The sequence below is a fragment of the Mastomys coucha genome, unplaced genomic scaffold, assembly GCF_008632895.1.
Source record: "Mastomys coucha isolate ucsf_1 unplaced genomic scaffold, UCSF_Mcou_1 pScaffold6, whole genome shotgun sequence".
Classification (NCBI taxonomy): domain Eukaryota; kingdom Metazoa; phylum Chordata; class Mammalia; order Rodentia; family Muridae; genus Mastomys; species Mastomys coucha.
In genome coordinates, this window is record NW_022196912.1 from 96,662,158 (window position 1) to 96,682,090 (window position 19,933).

Consider the following 19,933-nt stretch of genomic DNA (forward strand, 5'->3'; position numbering starts at 1 on the left):
TCACGCCCTCCCTCACACTCATGGCCTCTTTCCTTTAATTATTATTTTTATGTATTCGTGTGTGAGTAAATATATAGACACAACCTGCTGAATTTGTTTAGTATTATTGTATGTATATGTTTTTAAAGACTCCACTACCTAATATTGGATAACCAATTACAGGGCTCACCCCTGAGCATGACTAGTTAATTCTCCCTCTTTCAGCGTTCTTAATTGCTTGTCACTCTTTATTGAGGGGTGAACCATGCTGGGATGTTAACTAGTGTTGGAACTGCTCAGATCTTGTGCATGCAGCCATAATGTTGAGACTTCATGAATAAAGCTTCTCAATTATATCTATAAGGCTCATGTTCCCAGCACACTTCCTGGTCCTCCAGTTCTTACAATCTTTCAGAAATTTCTCCCTTGATTGTGACCTGGGCCTTGAGGGGTAGGGATTTTTGTTGTAGATGTATCAACTGGGGCTGAGTTCCACATGATCAGTGGTTCTCTGCATTTTGATCAGTTATGGCTTTCTGTAATGGTCTCCAATGACCTACTCTTGATTAAATCAGCACAGGTTTTTTTGTTTTTTTTTTGTGTGTGTGTGTGTGTGTGTTTTGCTTTGTTTTTTGGTTTTGGTTTGTAATCTCTAAATAAGATCACATTCACTGAAGATTATGACTTACATGTGTTTCGGGAGGACATACGACAACTCAGCGTAGTAGGGCAGCTATGTAGAATGGGTCCCTTCTCCTGCCCAACCCCGGGTGGCTCCTTCCTCCCCATCCAGTTCCTGCTTCCCTCCTGTTCCCTGGATAAGAGCACACGAGTGAGTCAGCCATAAGAAAAAGTCGGTGACTGCATGAACTTGTTCTTCCTCTCCTTTGGGTTCTCTTCATCTTGTGCCAGTTGGTGGCATCTTGCCCAGGCAGTCGCTATGCCCTAGATGCACGAGAAAAAAACAGCAACAGAACAGGTGCCAGAATCAGAAAAGATCCTGTCACTGGCACTGTAGCCTGAGGCCTCAGTGTGGTTGCTCTGGGGTATGTCACAATCAAGGTTTTCTGTGTCCATGGGTGTGCTTGAAGCTCCTGGAGCCAACAACTCTCTAATCTTTGTGAACATAGCATGTCTTTGTGGAGCTGAAATAGCCTGCCAACCCTTCATAAAATCATACCCAACCACCCAAGTAGGCAGTTCCAGAGGAATCTGTGATTGAGGTGGTTGGAAATTTACAGCCTTCATCCTACAAATCATGCCAGCTCCTGCCACCACTACCAATCAGACCAGGCAGAGTGTCCTTTCTGGTTCTTCTGAAGCATGAAGGAAGCTTATCTTAATTCCACTAGTCTCTGTTGCCTAAACAACTCCAGGTATGTTCATTCAGACTTCTCAGAAGAACTTAGCAATCAGAAACCTAATGACATGTTTTCAAGGTAGTCCTTAAGAGATGGTTGTTGCAGAGCTTGGGCCCATCATCATGTGTCCAGATGTGGACACATCTCTCACCATGCAACTCATTTACTGTCAAGTAACTACCTCCTCAGAGGCCAGGCTAAACTCACTGTGCTCTTCCCAGGAAGCAGCTTTGTCTCTGGACAGTCCCGAGACTTATGCTAAGAAAGAAAGAAAGAAAGAAAGAAAGAAAGAAAGAAAGAAGGAAGGAAGGAAGGAAGGAAGGAAGGAAGGAAGGAAGGAAGGAAGGGAAAGAAAGAGAGAGAAAGGGAGGAAGGGAGGGAAGAAGGAAGGAAGGTGGGCAGGCAGAAGGGCAGATGGACAGACAGACAGACCAGATGACTTGCCTTCTTGATTTAATGCTTAGTTTACAAGAAAGAACCTTCCCAAAGGCCTTGCCTTGGAAAATGACCTCCAAAGCTTATCCAGTCTACACACACACACACACACACACACACACACACACACACACACACACACACACGAGAGAGAGAGAGAGAGAGAGAGAGAGAGAGAGAGAGAGATCCACTCAGGGGTGGAGCTGATAAGTCATCCTACCTCTTGACCTTCTCATTCTGACCATAAGCCCCTAGAGAAGAGACTTTACTCAGCAGTAAGGATGGAATTCCTTTTAACACGGAATCAGGGAAACAACTGTATTCCTCCATAAAGAGGCCAACACTCTTTCACAGCCTGCTGGATCTAAAAGGACGGATGGTAGAGGCTACGACTTACTAGTAGATCTCAGGCCCCCCTGGTTAGCAGACAGAGAGTCAGGACCTGATGAAGAGAAAATGATTTTTGTCCTGTTGGTTAGGGGCAAAGGGCAGAGCAAAATCTCCCCTTCTGATTCTCAGTCTGGGGAATATTGGTCTGTGCCACGTGGCACAATTCAACTTCCATTCAAGCAGAGCAGATTGCAACTGAGTGAAAAGGTGCTTCTTTCTCAGCAGTGAGTCTAAAGTACCAAGGGGATGTGGACGAAGGGCTCAGACTCGCAGAGGAACAGGAGGACGCAACAGGGTTTCCCCTGTGCTAGCTAGCTCTACCCGAGGGATCGCTCACACTCCTGCCTGTCCAGTTCCATTTGGTAAATATGACAACCCACACTTACTCCAAAAGGGAAAGAGAGTCTGGGTGCCTTGGTTTCCTGCCTTTCCAGCTTCATTTTCCTTCGGGCTCTCCACTGGGCTCTCCGCTCCAGCCTGACGTGTCTTCTCAGGGTCCCTCAGGCAATGGCTGCAAGTGTGTACCTGGGTGTTCCCTCTCAACGTGAGCCTGTCTCTCCCTCCTCTCATCTCTCTTCCCACCCTGCCTAGAAAACTTCTCTTTAGTTTCTCTTAGCCCAGTCATCCTCAAGCAGGAGTGGTTTTACCTCTCCAGGGGATATTTAGCAATGTCTGGGTGGGTGGGGGAGAGGATATTTGTTAATTGTCACAATTAGTGTTTAATGAAGAGAAGCCAGTGATGCCCACCATCCCATGACGCACAAGACCTCATCCTGTAACAAAAAGTGTCCTGGCCCCCAGCGTTCATCATGATGAGGTTAGAAACTACCAATATTTCACTTTCATCTTAAAGGTCGCTCTTCGGGGACATTTCCCCGGGTGCTTTAGGTTGGATGGAGGCCCCTCCCCTACTCCAGTAGTGTTTCCACTCTGCCCTTTCCCTTATAATGGAACACCCGATTTCTTAGCAGTCTCTCAACCCAGGGGATAGACTAGGGGTGTCCATAATTTGACACTGTAATATGATATCTACAAATGTGTTGGGTCACAACCATAGCCAGCCAGGGACACATATGGCCTGTAGCCACAGGTTTAAAACGCATGGGATAGGGCACACATTGGCCCATTTTCTCACCCAGTGTCTGTGTTCCATGAAGCCCACTTTCACCTGTTGCTCTTGGACACAGTACTTCAAGGTGTTCTTTCTCCCCAGGAGTAGGGTGGGATTCTGAGAGCCTCAAATGCAGACACTCCAGTATTCTGGCACACTCCAGGGAGTCTGGCAGAAATGGCCTGATAGCCCAGTTCTAGCCACCCCCCCACCCGCTCTAGTTGAGTGACCTTCAGCAAGTTCCCTAATTTCTCTGAATTCAATTTCATCATTTATGAAGGAGCATAAAAATAGAACCTGTTCCAAAGAGTTATGGAGATTTAAAGACCAGCACAGTGTGTGTGTGTGTGTGTGTGTGTGTGTGTGTGTGTGTGTGTGTGTGTGTGAGGTACTGAGCCTAGCTCTGACAAGATAGTGAGGGACATGTTACCATAAGGATAGGGCTGGGGAGCTGGCTCACTGTATAAGAGTGCTTGCTGTACCATCATGAGGACCTGAGTTCAGATCTCAGAAACCATGTGAAAGCCAGGTGTGGTCATAGACATGTCTGTAACCATAGCTCATGTGAGGATGTGAAAAAGACAAGAAGTTTGCTGGTGTTCGCCACCAGCCCAGACCCAGGTTCAGTGAGGAAGCCTGTATCAAGGGAATAAGATGGGAAGGGCTAGACCACAATACCCTACATCCTCTTCTGGCCTCTGCACACACGTACAGTAATTCTGTGTACACACTCATGTGTCTGTACACCACACTTTCTTTTCTTTTTTTTAAAAATTGGCTATTTTATTTATTTACATTTCAAATGTTATCCCCCTTCCCAGTTTGCCGTCTACAAACCCCCTACTCCCTCCAACTCCCTCTGCTCATATGAGGGTGCTCCCCCATCCACCCAACCACTCCTGCCTCACCACCCTGGCATTCCCCTACACTGGGGCATCAAGACTCCACAGGACCAAGGGCCTCCCCTCCCACTGATGCCAGATAAGGCCATCCTCTGCTACAAATGCGGCTGGAACCATGCGTCCCTCCATGTGTACTCTTTGGTTGGTGGTTTAGTCCCTGGGAGCTCCGGGGGAGGGGAGGGGAGGGAAGGGGTCCGGTTGGTTGATACTGTTGTTCTTCCATCAGCTCCTTCAGTCTTTCCCCTAACTCCTCCATTGGGGCTCCCGTGCTCAGGCTCTGGCAGAGCCTCTCAGAGGACAGCTATCACCACACTTTCTTACACACACACACACACACACACACACACACACACACACACACACACACTTACTGTGAAGAGCCCTTGCAAACTCCAGGCCCACAGACAAAAGGATGGATGCTTGGAAGTGGCCTGTCTGTTGCCTTATTTTTAAGTTCCTCCACACTCTAAAGGTGCCTACAAATTTGTTGTCTTACTATATAGATTGATTACATGTGCCTAGAGAAGTCCCCTTCTGAAGCATAGAGGTGCCCCCGTGTCACCTGCAGGTAGGCTCAGGTTGCCTCCAGCCTCTCACCCTCTCCAGCAGCATCTCCTTTCAAACTCTGGCCTGGCACCTAGTTTCTTATCTGGATTCCACCTCTCACGTTCCACCTTCTATTTCAGCCTTCCTCTGGAAGGCTGCCCGCTTGTTGGCCTCCCTAGGTGCTGCCTTCAGTATGATCAGGGGTTCCACACCCTGTTACCAACAAGCTAGGCCTTGCCTCCTAGCAGGTCTGAACCCTGGCCCATAGCCAGGTGCCCCAGTTCCCATAGGATTCCCTACAAGGGATTTAGAAATGTTTTTATGAGCTGAGGGCCAAATAGGTCACTGTACTTGTCTTCCCTATGATGGGCTGGGAGAAGGTGGGGCTTTCTTATTTCCTTCCTTTCTCTGATGCTTTAGACATCCAAAAACTGTTTTGAAAGAAGCAGTGGCCTTTTTCCTAGACTGTCCAGGTCGATAAACAGAAGTGTCTGTTTAGAGATGGAGAGTAAGATGGGAAGTAGGTGCCGTGCTGGTCAGAAAAGGCGTCACACGGGGCCTGGACAGCTACACCCAGGAAATCCTTCTGCTCTAAGAGCAGATGTAGGCGCCAGGTCCCACACGGTTAGATAGCTAGCTGTCAGTGGGATCACATCCAGGAACTGATTTCAAAGCTCTCCCTGTGAGCAGAGCCTGGGGCCTGGGAAGGGTCAGAGGAGTCCAAGACCCTACTGCTGAAGGTGGCCGAGCTGGGCAGGGGAGTTGGGGGTGGGGAGGTGGTGGCATCAGCTCATGGAGAGGGAGCATCTGATGCACCAACAGCTTGTGACTCTGGGTGAACAACCCCGCTGATTGGCTTTTAGCTTAACAGCCAGGAAAACCTGGTGGGTTGGTTTCTTGATCTCTTTCACTTCCTGGTTCTCTTATCCTCAGGCTGAGTTTGCATGGTTCACCGGTTAGTCTGCAAAAGGATGGGTTTTCCGTTCAGAATGTGTGATGGGATGCTACAGAAAGGGTGGAAACAAGTGAAATCAGAACCCTTAATCACTGGGCGCAGTGGCACATGCCTCTCATACACGAAGAAGGCAGAGAGGCACATGGAACTCTGTTTGTCAGAGGCCAGTGTAGCCTACATAGAGAGTTCCAAGCCACCCAGGACCAAAAACAATTAATTAATTATGAGTGCAAGTGTTGTGAAGACCCTTCTAATGTGAGTACCAGGAAAGAGCCACACATCTGTCAGCAGCCCCGCCAGCTCCCCATCCAGGCTGGCCTAGGGTGGCCACTGCCTCTGATTTGAAGGAAAAAAACAATGCCTTCCACTGTCCCTTACCTGTAGCCCCTCCGGTGTGTGCAGTGAACCTCTGTGCTGTTAGTCAGAGCTTACTGAATATGGTAGGAATGTCTCAGCAGACTCACAGTGAAGTGCCCAGGGCCCAGGATTTCAACTGCTTTCCAAGATGGTTCAACTCCCCTCCAGGAACACTCTCATCCTACCCCAGCTGTGACTTAGGCCAACAAGAAAATTCCTCAAGGGAGGATTTCCACCATTCTATATGAATTTATCTGACATGGCTAATTATAGAATGAGCACCTGCCCCCCTTAGCTTCCTCCTGCAGGGAACTCCGAGGGTTCCCTGTCAAGGGTGGGTCCTGCATGAGCCGGCCACTAGTCCATCGGAAGGCTCCTATTCTGAAGAACTGTAGAAGCAAACAAAAAGAACAGAGAGAGACCCGGGCCTGTCTTGATGGAGGTCAGGGGCACACACCCTTGGTATAAACTGAACAGAGTCAGGGTAAAGTTAACAACCATCGTTTGAGAGTTCCTTGCATGCCACACCATGTATTAAGTACTTTCTGGTCATTATTTTGTACCCCAAGACCCGCATCCTGATAAGGCAGACTCTAGGCTGTGGATCCAGACTGCTTCAGTTTAAACCTTCCCTTGCATCTTGCACATCCTTACATTCTTTAAAGGCTCAATTATCCTTATCTGTAAAATGGAATGCTAATAGTACCCACATCATAATATTCTGAGGATCACATCAGATAAACGCATACAGGATGGTGAGACACGCCTCCGGCATAAGACAAGCCGGCATTTGCTAGCCTTGTTACCATTGCCTTTGATAGCTTCTTTCTTGGGCTTCAATAACAAAGTCCCACAAACTATAAAGTCCCATTAACTAAATGGCTTCAGTCACACACATGTGTTATCTTTTAGCTCTGGAGAGTAGAAGTCCAAAGTGAGGGTGTCAATGGGTTGTTTCTTTTGGAAGCCTGTGATGGAAAGTTTGTTCCATTTTCTGAAGTCCACCTCCTGGCCCACCCAGATTCTCACTCCTACCCTCTGGGAGCCTCGGGCATTCCTTGCTATAGGCACAGCCAGCTGTCTTCCGTTGTGCCCCTTCCTGTTGTTCTCTGTGTGTGTAATTCCCCTTTCATAAGGCCAGCAGTCACATCAAATTTAGGCCTACTCTAGTGACCTGCTTTTAAAACAATTACCCCTGAGATCCTGTCTCCAACTAAGGTCACGTTCTCCCATCCCGACAGCTGACAACATCCTATGTATCTTTTAGGGGAGGCATAATTTGATCTATGATCCAAGTCTACATAACGTGCTTAAAGTTATGTGATTTTTGGATGGCAGATCCCACAGCATAAATCCCAGAGGAGGCCTCAGTTGTGCTCAGCTTCCTCTGGGATGAATGGAGAGGGCAGGGATGTTTAGCACTGTTAACATGACAACACTGTCATCTACAGAGATGGACAGGGCTGGACTCATAGCTATCCTGCGATCCATGTGGGCTGTGGGCCACAAGCTAGCTAGCTAAAGGTGCTGTAGCCTCTGGTTCTGTAATGGTGTTGTCTCTTTCTTGTCCCCTCTTGCACAGCCTGCCTGCTCCAGGCTGAGCTGGTAAATTACGAGCGAGTCAAGGAGTACTGCCTCAAGGTTCTGAAGAAGGAAGGAGAAAACTTCAAAGCTCTTTACAGGTCTGGTGTGGCCTTCTATCATCTTGGGGACTATGACAAAGCTCTCTACTACCTAAAAGAAGCAAGGACACGACAACCCACAGGTGAGACAGATATCCTGCTTGTTCACCACAACACCCCTGACAATTCCTAGAGCCTGCTCATCTCAGAAGATGGCGTCTGTGGCTGGCAGGACTGGGTGGGGCCAGAGGTAGAAAACACAAGGGCTTGGGTACAGACAAGACCTGGAATGAGGAGGACGTGTGGTCCTCACCTTCACCTGGGATCTGGTCTCCAGTGACCCTGGTCACCCCTTCTCTTTGGATACACTATAGAATTGGAAGGATTGGTTTTTGCCATTCTCAGCTCAAAGCTAGGTCTCTTCACTGATTCCATAAATATGTACTTACTGTGTACTACATAGAGTTCTTACTATGTAGCACAAGCTATACCAGGCACTGGGAATGTAGATGATAAGGTGCCTCCCTTTTCCGTGAACCCACATTTGACAAGACAGAAGCAAGCAGAAACTTTTGATGCCCGGCATCTTTCAGGAAGCATGCACTGACTTCTCCAATCAGCTGGTGTTCCTTGAGCTCATGTGCATTAACTCTCCCAATCACTCTTTCATTCTATGGGTATTTGTAGAGGTAGTGCAGTGGACAAAGTACAGTGAGCCAAGAAGGCTGCTGCTGTGTCCAGGGCCCTGTGTTTGTAGTCCTAGTATTCAGGAAGCTGTGGCAGGAGCATCTCTTAAGCTTAGGAGTTCAAGACCAGTCTGGGCAACACAGGGAAGAGTCACTTAATTTGGGTTTGTGTTCTCATTTAGTTTCTTTTGTTTTTTTTTGTTTTTTGTTTTTTGGTTTTTTTTGTTTGTTTGTTTGTTTGTTTTTTTGAGGCAAAGTCTTGCTGTATCAACCATGCTGTATTCAAACTCGTCATCCTCCTGCCTCCCACGTGCTGGGATTGCAAGTGTGTGCCGCCACACCCAGCAAGGAGCGTTCATTATGATGGAGGAAGCCCACAAGTAGATGATGGACAAGTAGATGATGCTTGTCTGGCAGTAGTGAACACTATGAAAGAAATGAGGCACAGTAAAGGCAACACTGTTTTAGGGCAGGGGGTCCGAAAGCCTCTCCAATGACTGTGGCCCGACGTAATTATTGTTTATGTGGTTGATCCATAAACATAGCAAGACTTCCTCCAATCCGTCTTTAAGAACTTCTCAAGTTGCTAGCATCCAACCATATTCTTTTTGTCTTTTTTAAAGAATACTTCTCTATTTTTACATATGGTTGGCTCATTTTCTGTGAACAAAGTGTGTTCTACCAGCTTTGGAACTAAACAACTTTGGAACTAAAAGCAGACTCATCCAACAGAGTTTTCTTAAGCACCTGCTGGACACCAGTACAGGATGCTATGCCTGGAGCTCTTGAGCATGGTGCACTACTACCATTTTTACTTTCACAAATAGGTATCCCAGACAGCTGTGTGATTCTTATGTTGTGGGCAGTCAAAGCTAAGTGACTTTAGCATGCCATGCGCCCGACAGGAATTAGGAGAGAGTGCTCCGGTTGAATACTTACTTAAATTAGGAAGAATGCTCTGGTGATACTTAAAATGATGAACATAAGCATGGAGCAAAGTCATTTTAAGCCTGGAGGTGGTGGCACATGCCTTTAATCCCAGCATTTGGGAGGCAGAGGCAGGTGGATTTCTGAGTTCAAGGCCAACCTGGTCTACAGAGTGAGTTCCAGAACAGCCAGGGCTACACAGAGAAACCCTGTCTTGAAAAAACAACAACAACAACAACAAAAAGTCATTTTAAGCTCCTAAGTTAAGTAAAACAACACATTTGACTCATGTTTCTTGACCATGGTGTTAAGCACTTTTAGACTTTCTTCTTCTGGCCCTTAAGATGTGTCTATGAGAAGGGTACTATGATGTCCAAGAGAGTAAAGCTGAGGCAGAGGTGCCAATTACTACCTTATCTGAGGTTTGGGGTGTTTTCTGTTGTTTATTTGGTTTGGTTTCTGTTTTGCTTGTTTTGTTTTGCTGACAGGGTCTTTCTAAATAGCCCAGGCTGTCCTAGAACTCACCATGTAGACCAGACTGGCTTCAAACTCACAGAGATCTGCCACATAAACTCTGGAAGTAAAGAAATGGGCCACAATGCATGGCTCCTTGAGCATCTTAATTTTTCCCAAGTCCCTTTTGCCACAGTAAGGGTCAGGATATATGCCTTGAAGATTGTAAGAAGAGCGAGATGGGATAATGAATGCTTTTAAAAACCAAGCACAAGCAAGCCCTGTGGTGTACACCTGTAGCCTCAGGTACCTGGGGGAACAGAGGTAAGAATATCACTTTACTCTAGGAGTTTGAGACCAGCCTGGGCAACAACCCCTCTGTTAACTACACCCCGCTGTAAGCAACATTTTTTAACTTAGAAAAAAATCGCAAAGTAGACATTAAAAATGAATATTGTTTATTGTAAATGAGATACAAGGGTAGAGAAGTTGGGAGCTTGCCTGAGAGTTAGTGCCAAGCAGGCTCTCAGCTAGCAGCGGTAAAGCAGGGACCACTTAGATAACTACTTCCGGTGTCAGGGGCGAGCTCTTCCCGCCCCCCCTTCCGGGTCACAGTAGACTGGTCATATTTGCTAGAGAAGCAATGAGGAAAAGGCTAGCATCTGGCTGCCCTCTCTGCCTTAGGTACAAGGCAGAAAAGGACTTTGGCTGAGTGAGTTTAGCCTGTCACCGAGTTTTAGACCCAGTTTTTCCCCACTTCTCTGTAGACACCACCATAATCCTTGCTGGGCAGTCCCTGAGATGTGTTTTCTCTCCTCGCAGACACCAATGTGATTCGGTACATCCAGCTGACAGAGATGAAGCTCAGCAGATGTTCCCAAAGGGAGAAAGAAGCCATGTAACAAAGACGCCTCTCTCGAGCCACACTCATACCTGACCAGGGACTTCCAGGCACTGGTGGTGGAGAGCCCAGACGTGGGTTCTCTCCCTCTCTTCCCAGTTCTTCATGTACTTCTCCTGTTGCTCATTCTGTTGCTCCCCAACTCTGTCTGTGAGAAGGTGAGAGGCACTCTTGGACCTTCGTGGGCAGCCCAAACGTAGACTTATCCTCTTCTCTAGTAGGTCATCAAATGGGACAGCTAGGAAAGTCTCGTGGACTGGGGGGTGGTCCTGGGGCTTTGACTTGGCCCAGTGTTTCTGAACCTGGCAGGTATATGGAGCCCACAGTCTGGACCCTTCTATGCCTTTCCAGTGGATCAGAGCGTCTTGAGGCAACTGTGATGAATGTAAGAAGCACTGGTCGAAGAAGCTGAGATTGTGAATTTCCTTCTGCCCCCTCAGTCACCCGAGCGCCTAACACACCCCGGGACTTGTCTAGGCTTGTACTTTTCTCCCATTGAGAGGTCAGGTCTTTGCCAGGGTTCACATGCCATTAAGGCCCACTCTCAGTGCCCTCTGGTGACCACACATACCATTCCCCCATCCCCAGCTAGCCAGCAGCTGTAACAGCAGAAGGGCAGGGTGAAATGGGCCAAAGGTTGGGGGCAGAGCAGACTGAGTAGGTGACAGAGGAGGGAAAGGCCTTGGGTGGACTGAGGGATTAGACTAATGTAAATAAAAACCAACCTGTTCCTGTCATTTCTGGCGGAAACGGTCCACTCCCTTACCTGTTCCCTCCCTGTCCCTCAGGTAGAGTGGCCTACAGCTTCCTGTAAAGCCAGTGAGGGGCACTTAGACCAAGACTATATGCATCATGTTGGCCACAGCCTTTGTGCTTTGGGGAGTGGGCTAGGATTATGGAAACTGCTCCAGGACTTGGCTTTGTGGGAATTTGTATACCCCACCCCACCCCTTTTGACAAAATTATCTGAACTCAATATCTAATGCATAATGAATTTTTGTCGAATGGATAAATTTCGACTGCAGACTGACTCTCCTGCCTTAAACTAATCGGGTCCTAGCCTGGTCTCCTGACACATAAAAAAGCTTTTTATGCTATGCCGCATTGAAACATGTCCCGAGGGCTTACTGGTCCCCCACCATAGTGCAATATAGGACAGAGACCCAGTCTTCTTGAAGATAGGAAAGCTGAGAAATCCACATGAGATTATTACCAATGATACTATTAATATATATGAAGCTTAAACATTTTCAAGGCACTTTCAAGTATTTTTCATGTGACTTAGTGAGACACTATTGTATAAAATTAAAATATATACAGATGCAATAATGTTAATAGCTAGGATTTATTAAATGCACTATCTTCAGATCGTTACACAGACAATCTCATTTCTTTCATATAGTCACTCTGTGGGATATTATTCCCAGGTGATGGAGAAGGACAGACAGCTGGAAAAATTAATGTTCTTGAGGTTGCATGGCCTTACAGGACATGGCTAGGATTGAACAGATCTGACTGGTTCCAAAGCTCTGGCTACTAACTATCTTATGCTTAGCTGCCTCTCTGTTGAACATTTACACTGTTTGAGAGCAGAACAATTTCCATAAAGTTGAAACATGATTCACACATCAATCCTCCCACCCCCTTATGTTTACATAGGCAAGACAGAAAGAGACCAGAAGCCAGAATCCCTAGTGGCTTGCGCATCGACATCCCCCCCCCGCACCCCCCCAGACCCCCAGGAAAAAGACAAGAGGCCTGGCAATTACATCTATGTGCCGGTCATTCTTTTTGCTGATGGAGCAACATGAATCTGAACAACCCACCTGGCCTTCCTCACTGTATGGCCAATAGTGAGAAAGGATCGAAAGTAGAGGCAAAGACAGAAGGGAAACTTGAAGTTAATTATGTGTTACTTGTTCAAGCAGTTGCTTTGCCAATGCAAGATCCAGTCACTGCTGAAGGGCCCAGAAGGCAGTAGCACGGCTTATATCCACACAGTTCCCCAAACACTTCCAGTGTGTGTGTGTGTGGGGGGGTGCGCTGCAGGAAGGTGCTAGAAATATCCAGAGTCCCACCATGGCTCTGGAGAAGAAAAGGAAAAAGCCATCCCAAGACCGATTTCCCTGACTTTGAACATATTCTCTCTTCTTCCTCCAAAATGGCTTCTCATGACCCCAACCCCAAACTACCCTCAGCCCTGGCATGTGCCTATGCCCATCCCCTCAGCCCTCAATGCCATCCCCAAGCTCAGCGGTCATAAGCTGACAATCTGTTAGGATCTGAAAGATGAAAATGAGGCCAGAGGTGGTTTCCAGAATGAGTTCAAACTGGCAGGCTTCTCCTTTGCTCTTCAGTGCATTAGGAGTAGGTTTGGGTACTAATTTCCAATAAAGGGGAGGGAGAGAATGCTTGCTTGAGTGGATGCGCTGGGGGAAGGGCTGTATTCGTAGGCATAAAACCATTGCCACCCCAAAGAGAATGTTTGAAAAAGCACAATGAGTGACTCAGCTACATACACTCGTAGGAGCTCCATTCACTGTGACCCAGACTTAAATGATCACACACACACACACACACACACACACCTCTAAACAGAAACTGTCTGGGGTATTAGTTAACTCGAGGAGCGGTAGGGATGAATTTTCTGTTCATTTGTCAGCAGAGTCTTCAGAGAGCTGTTTCACTTCCTTCCTGCACATCTCCTAAAATCAAGGACTGTGCTCTACTCGCAGACTTAGCGGGAGCCACGGTTGAACTCTGCAGACAGCCCTCAGCATGGCTCTGTCCTGCACTGTCTGTCACCTGCCTGGACTTTTGTGATAGACCCTTTGGCACACAACTTAGACTTTTTGTTGAGTTCTAAAAGCCACACACATGTGTTGTAGAACATGTAAGGAAAGTTAAGGATGACACTCAGCTCATCACACTAGCACCAAGAGGACACTTTCATCCTTTGTGTATATCTTCCGTTCTCCTTGGTGTAAATGTGTACACGTACTCACACCGGCTTTTGGTTTGTTGCTTCTTTGTTTGTTTTTTTTTAATGAAGAAAACTGGATCGTGCTGTATATAGTCTTTAATAACTTACTGTTCAAATGTGTATTTATATTTTAGAATATGCAATATACGCACAGACCTATAAAATTCAAATAGTATACAAACTCTGTAGTTCAAAGTAATTCTTTTTCCCTGTCTGCCCACAGCAAGTTTCCCTCTGGTTTCTTGTGTACCCCCCTCAAGAGATTCTGGTTTTTCAAAGATATGTGTATATGTTCTTTTATCACTTTCAAGTGGTAGCATGTCGGATACTTCCCCCCCCCCCGCCCCCGTTGCTTTATGTAATATGTCATGGGCATTTCGGCGTGTCTCTTGGACTTTTCTGAGAGCATCTTCATGGTATGGGTGGATCTTTATTTTGTAACCCATCCACAAAGTCGAATGATTTCACCTGTTTCCAGTCTTTACTGTAAATAATGTTGTAACTGACATTCTTGTTGCTAAATTTTGCACATGTCTGTGGTGAGTTCCTTAGGATATAATCTGAGGAGATTGTGTGACTATTTTTAAGGATTTTGATACATGTTGCCAATACCCTGTAGAAAGTTTGTACCCAGACACTGTCCTGTTTGCAGCCTCAGAGCACCCTGCTCTCTGGACCCTAAAAAGCACTAGGTTTTATCACTTATCAAATCTTTGCCAATTTGATAGGCAAATAACAGTACTCCAATGGTATTTCAACTTATTGCTTTAACTTTCTTTGGTTATCAGTGAATAACATTTCCATATGCTTATTGACCATTTGTATTTCTTTCTTTGTGACTTTCCTATTTATTTGATATTGATATGTTTATCTACATATCTATGTTTATCTTTATTATCTATTTGTAACTTTAAGAATATTATTTTTGTCAAGAAATGCAACAGATACGCTTTCAAAGTGCTTTGCTTTCAGATTTCATTTATGGTGCTTTTGGACATACATAAACTCCTAATTCTGCAACTAATTTGTTCTATGTTGCCACCTTTTCCTGCCTGTATCTCCGACCCTCATGTCTGAAAGGCAATCTGAGCTGGTGCTTCTACAGCTTCAAAATCTTTCGTCACATCCCATCATCCTTAAGATAAAAATCAAAAACCAAACCCCTTAACTAATGCTCAAGGTTTTTCCTGTACCCTCTCTCTCCAACTTTACCAGGCTCACCTCCAGCCCTCTTAAAGTATCCTCCATTCCACAGCCATGTAGCCCTAAGCCACCAACCTGGGTCTGTGGGTCTTTCCATGTGGCCCCTGTTCCTTGTTAGACATTCCTAGTACATCACCCCATCCTTGCCTTCTAAGTCTTTTATGTGCTGAACCAGGGTCACTCCCCAAACTTTAGTCTGTGTTCTAAAGCAAGGCCTCCCTGCCTCTCCCCAGTGCCCCCCACAACTAATCAGAATGTTGTCTTTTTGTTTGTTTGGTTGGTTGGTTTTGTTTTTTGTTTGTTTTTTTAGACAGGTTTTAGCCCTGGCTGTCCTGGAACTCACTATATGAACCAGGGTGGCTGGTCTCAAACTCAGAGACCAACTGAGTGCCGGGATTAAAGGCGTGGACCAACACCACCTGGCAAGAATGTCCTCTTTACACCCGCCTCTTCCCCTTGCCCAGGTGTTCCCCAACGCAGGGGCTCGAGTTTTTTTGTTTGCAGCCAGAATGTCTGCCATGTAGGTGCTCAGAAGCTGTGAGCACAGCACCTGCAGTGGTGAACAGCAGATTTGACGGCAGATATTGTTTGTGGTAAAGAGTCAAGGCTGGACTAGTCTATGCCTCTGAGAAATGAGAACTTCCTGAATGACTCAGGTCGGCAGGGAAGCTGTATGCTCCAGCTCTTTGCTTTCCAAACCACCATAGCGGTTTTTAAAAGTGCATACTCTCAGGCTCAGGCTCAGGCTCAGGCTCAGACCCGACGAAACGGACAACCAGGGATAATGCCCAGGACATTAGCATGACGAGGGGTAAGCTAGGGACCAGCTCTCCTACAGAGCACGGGGCTCCATCACTTCAGAGCACGTGACTTCTTACAGTGGACAAGTGAAGCTTTGTCCGATTTCACTGCACAGACTGCTGGCTGCGTGGCACAGGGGTCGTTACTTTCTGACTCATTTTCCTACCTCATGTAGAAGGGCGTGAGGATTATTAAGAACTAACTGGATCCCAGCTACCGTCTGCTGCATTGTAAGCTCAGAATAAACTACCATTTTCTCCCCCACCCTCCTCAACCTCAATTTTCCTCACGTAGAGTGTGATGATACCTCTGTGCCTACCTTCCGTGTTCTCACACTCGGCTCTCTAAAAGCCCTTGTGTAACTCTGATCAGTGGGACAGGTTTTTGGGAAGGGTGGTAGGAAACAGGCTGAGCCCTATATGGCACCCTCATGCCCTCTGGTCATACCGATGGAAAACATTCTGATGGTTTTCAGGACCCACTGCCCTCCGGTCATATCCAAAGAGCAATACAATTTTCTTCCTAACAGTCTACCCAGGGGGACAGACAGCCTTCTTGCTGCAAGGAGGAAGCAAGTACTGGGAAAGAAAAGGAAAATTACCCACTTGACTTCCGGTGCCCTTGGTTTTCCCATCACGTGACCGTTGTGCAGCCAAACAACCAATCAACAGCTGCTTTGATGAAGCTGTTCCACCCTCTGTATCCAGCGCTGCAGCAGCCTGGGGCAGGTGGTGGAGGCAGAGAAAATGCACTCTGTCCATCAGGCATGGCATAGTTCAAATTACAGAGTCAGCATGAAAAGTCCCACTCTAAATGGACTGAAATTGGATTCTATTAAAAACCGCATGCAGCAAGGCCTTTGGCTATTAATACTTGCTAAGACATAGGAGAGGGAGCGGAGGCGTTGGCCTCTGAAGAAGGTTGGGGCTCAGCTGCTGTGGAAGGAGACCTACGTTGCCCTGTTTTAAAAGTCTCAAAGAATGGTAAGAGTAGAAGGAACCTTGAGGTGAAATCGCTGTACCCTCTCATACCGACTGGTCAAATCCAGTCTGGTGACCTACTGAAGGCCACACAGCTTGGAAGTCGTTCAGCCAGAACAGGAACTCGGGCCAGTTTGCTCATGAAAAACAGTACTCTTTCCCCTAAACCAAAACTGACTCCCAAAGCCCTTAACTTAAGAAACACATATTTTAATGTTGTGAAAGCGGGGACATCACCTTCAATCCACTCAGTATCTGTCCCACGTGCCCAGCAGAAGAGGGTACAGTGGTTAGCAAGTCACGTCCTCTGCCTGCTAGAGTCTGTGGGATACTGGCAAGAAGGGAAAGTAACCAATACCAGTTCCATGTAGGAAGTGCCAGCAAAGACTCTGGGGGCACACATAGAAAGGGACATCTATACCGACCCCGAGGGAACAGGAAAGTGTTTTTTCCTGGAGGCATCCAACACAGTAAAGGAGAGATTCAGACCCGTAAAATTCAGACCCGGCTCAATGACAAAAGACTCTCCAGTTGTGCCTGACCAAGTCTTTCAAGTAGCTGTTTGTGTGTCTTTGAACGCAGGAGAAACTTAAAGACTAGTGCTCTCCGCAGATAGAAAGATGGTTCAGCCTATAGAATTGCTGACTGGGGACAAGGAGCTGAGCTCAGATCTTCAGCACCACTTTGGTGCTCTTGTTGGTGACCCAAGTGTAGCTCGCAACCACTTTTTTTGTTTGTTTGTTTGTTTTTTCGAAACAGGGTTTCTCTGTGTAGCCCTTGCTGTCCTGGAACTCACTCTGTAGACCAGGCTGGCCTCAAACTCAGAAATCCGCCTGTCTCTGCCTCCCAAGTGCTGGGATCAAAGGCGTGCACCACCACCCGGCTTTGCAACCACTTATGATTTCAGTTGCAGGAGATCCAATACCCTCTTCAGAAGACACATACACACAGAGAGACAGAGACAGAGAGATCCTCTTTTAAATAAAAGTAAATATTACTAAAAGAAATAAAGGGCCCACATCTCCTGCTTTCAAAATTGACCATAAAGCAGTAAGAATGAAAACCATGCGATGCTAACCTCAAGAGATATCATCGATCAATAGATACACACAGTAGAAATGAGAGTCCAAAAATAAGCTCTGATATTTACAGTAAATTGATTTCCTACAGGGGTACCAAGACAATTGAGAGGGGTGGTCTTTTCAACAAATGGTGCTGGGTTGGTAAGAGACCCTGTGCAGAGGTAATGATTAGGACCACCTGCCTCATGCCACATACAGAAATCTCCTCAACATGGACTACAGTTTTGAAAGTAAGTGCCAGCATTATAAAATTCTTTATGACTAGGGCTAGATAATGGTTCTGAGACCCAAGCAGCAAAAGAAAATGATGAACTGGGCTTCACTGAAAGTTGAAATGTACTTCAAAAGAAAATTTCCAGAAATGACAGTCCACAGAAGTGTTGTGTGTATGTGTGTGTGTGTGTGTGTGTGTGTGTGTGTGTGTGTGTGTGTGTTGGGGTGGGGGTTGCTGCAGTTAGTGTGTCTAACAAAGGACCTGAATCTGGGATATATAAAGAACTATTACACCTTGGCAATAAAAGGAAAACCTGATTTTAAAAGGGATAAGGAACCTGAATCTATAATACTCCAAAGAAGACAGGCAAGTGCCAATACCCACATTAGCAGATGATCAATAACATTAACGAAGTGCATATCAAAACCACAGTGAGCTACCACTCTGTGCCCTTAGGATGGGTAGTCAGACAATTAACAAAAGGAACTACATTTGTATTTATTTATTTATTTGGTTTGGTTTTGATTTTTCCCAGACAGGGCAGGTTTCTCTGTGTAGCCCTGGCTGTCCTGGAACTCACTGTAGACCAGACTGGCCTCAAAATCAGAGATCAGCATATGTCTACCTCCTGAATGTTGGGATTAAAGGTGTGTACCGCCATTTGCTTTTCTTATCACTGTTACCAAATGCCTGTCAGAAGCAACTCAAGGGAAGAAGGGGTTGTTTTGGTTCCCAGTTTAGAGAGTACAGTCAGTTCATCAGGGCTGACTTCTGTCCATGGTACCACGAGCTTTTGGAATTGCATTATTACATCTCAACAGATCAGAAAGCAGGGAACTAGACCAACCTGTCACCCTCCAAGCCCACCCCTACGCTCTGCATCTGCCAGCTAGGCTCCACACCCAAATGTTTCCAAAATCTCCTCATCCCCGTTTATTCAGGGTTTCTATTGCTGTGAAGAGACACCAAGACCACAGCCACTCTAATAAAAGAAACCATTTAACTGGGGCTGGCTTACAGTTTCAAACATTTAGTCCATTATCATCATTGTCGGAAACATGTTGGCATGGAGTCAGACAGGGTATTGGAGAAGTCAAGGAGAGGTCTACATCTGGATCCACAGTGACACACTTTTTCTAAGGCCACACCTCCGATGGGCCACTCCCTACAGGCCTATAGAGGCCATTTTTGAATCAAACCACCACATCCCCCAAGAGATATGAGACAGTTACCACAAGCTATCTTACCACCTTTCCCCCAGTTTCTCAAGCCTGGGTTCAAATAAAGGCATGTCTGTTACCTTTGAAGGCCCAAGGGTTGCGCAATCACAGCGGACACGGAAGTTGTGTCTGATTAGGTCTCTCAACTGATTACTGGCATGCTCTCCAAATGTAATCGGAGGGTTAGCAAGACCCATGCATGATACTGGGATTCTTCCAGCACGAGTTGTTGGTGGCCCAGTGTTCAAAGCATGGGCCTGTGGGGGACATTTCTAATGTGTCTTGGTTCCTGGCCTATTGCTGTGAAAAGACACCATGATCAAGACAACTTATAAAAGGAAGCATTTAACTTGGGGTTTGTTTATAATTTCAGAGGGTAAGTTTATGATCATCATGACATGGGATCTTGATAAGAGACTAGTAATATAGTTTAGCTAGCCCAATAAATCTAAAATGTTACCATTTCATCACTCAGCATAAAAAGCATATGTTTAAGCCAGGTGGTAGTGGCGGTGCACGCCTTTGATCCCAGCACTTGGGAGGCAGAGGCAGGTGGATTTCTGAGTTCAAGGCCAGCCTGGTCTACAGAGTGAGTTCCAGGACAGTCACAGCCAGGGCTACACAGAGAAACCCTGTCTCGAAAAACAAACAAACAAAAAAAAGCATATGTTTAATGACCCTTTCTTTAGGGTGTGTATCTGTGTGTCTGTGTCTGTGTGTCTGTGTCTATCTGTCTGAGTGTGAGCACTTATTGTACCAGTTCTAGGAATGGAACTCAAGTACTCCGTAAGAGCAGTACTTGTTCTTAATCTCAAATCATCTCTC

The 19,933-nt window shown here is 46.3% G+C and overlaps 1 protein-coding gene across 1 annotated transcript in view; it reads left to right on the forward strand.

The window, feature by feature from the left end:
• Ttc9 (tetratricopeptide repeat domain 9) overlaps nt 1-14,628 on the forward strand; it is a 37,980-nt gene extending 23,352 nt beyond the window's left edge. Inside the window, exons 2-3 of the mRNA XM_031356598.1 lie at nt 7,619-7,801; nt 10,547-14,628. Coding sequence (XP_031212458.1) covers nt 7,619-7,801; nt 10,547-10,626 — 263 coding nt within the window. The 3' untranslated portion in view covers nt 10,627-14,628. The remainder of the gene's footprint in view (nt 1-7,618; nt 7,802-10,546) is intronic.
• Nucleotides 14,629-19,933: the final 5,305 nt, after the last annotated feature.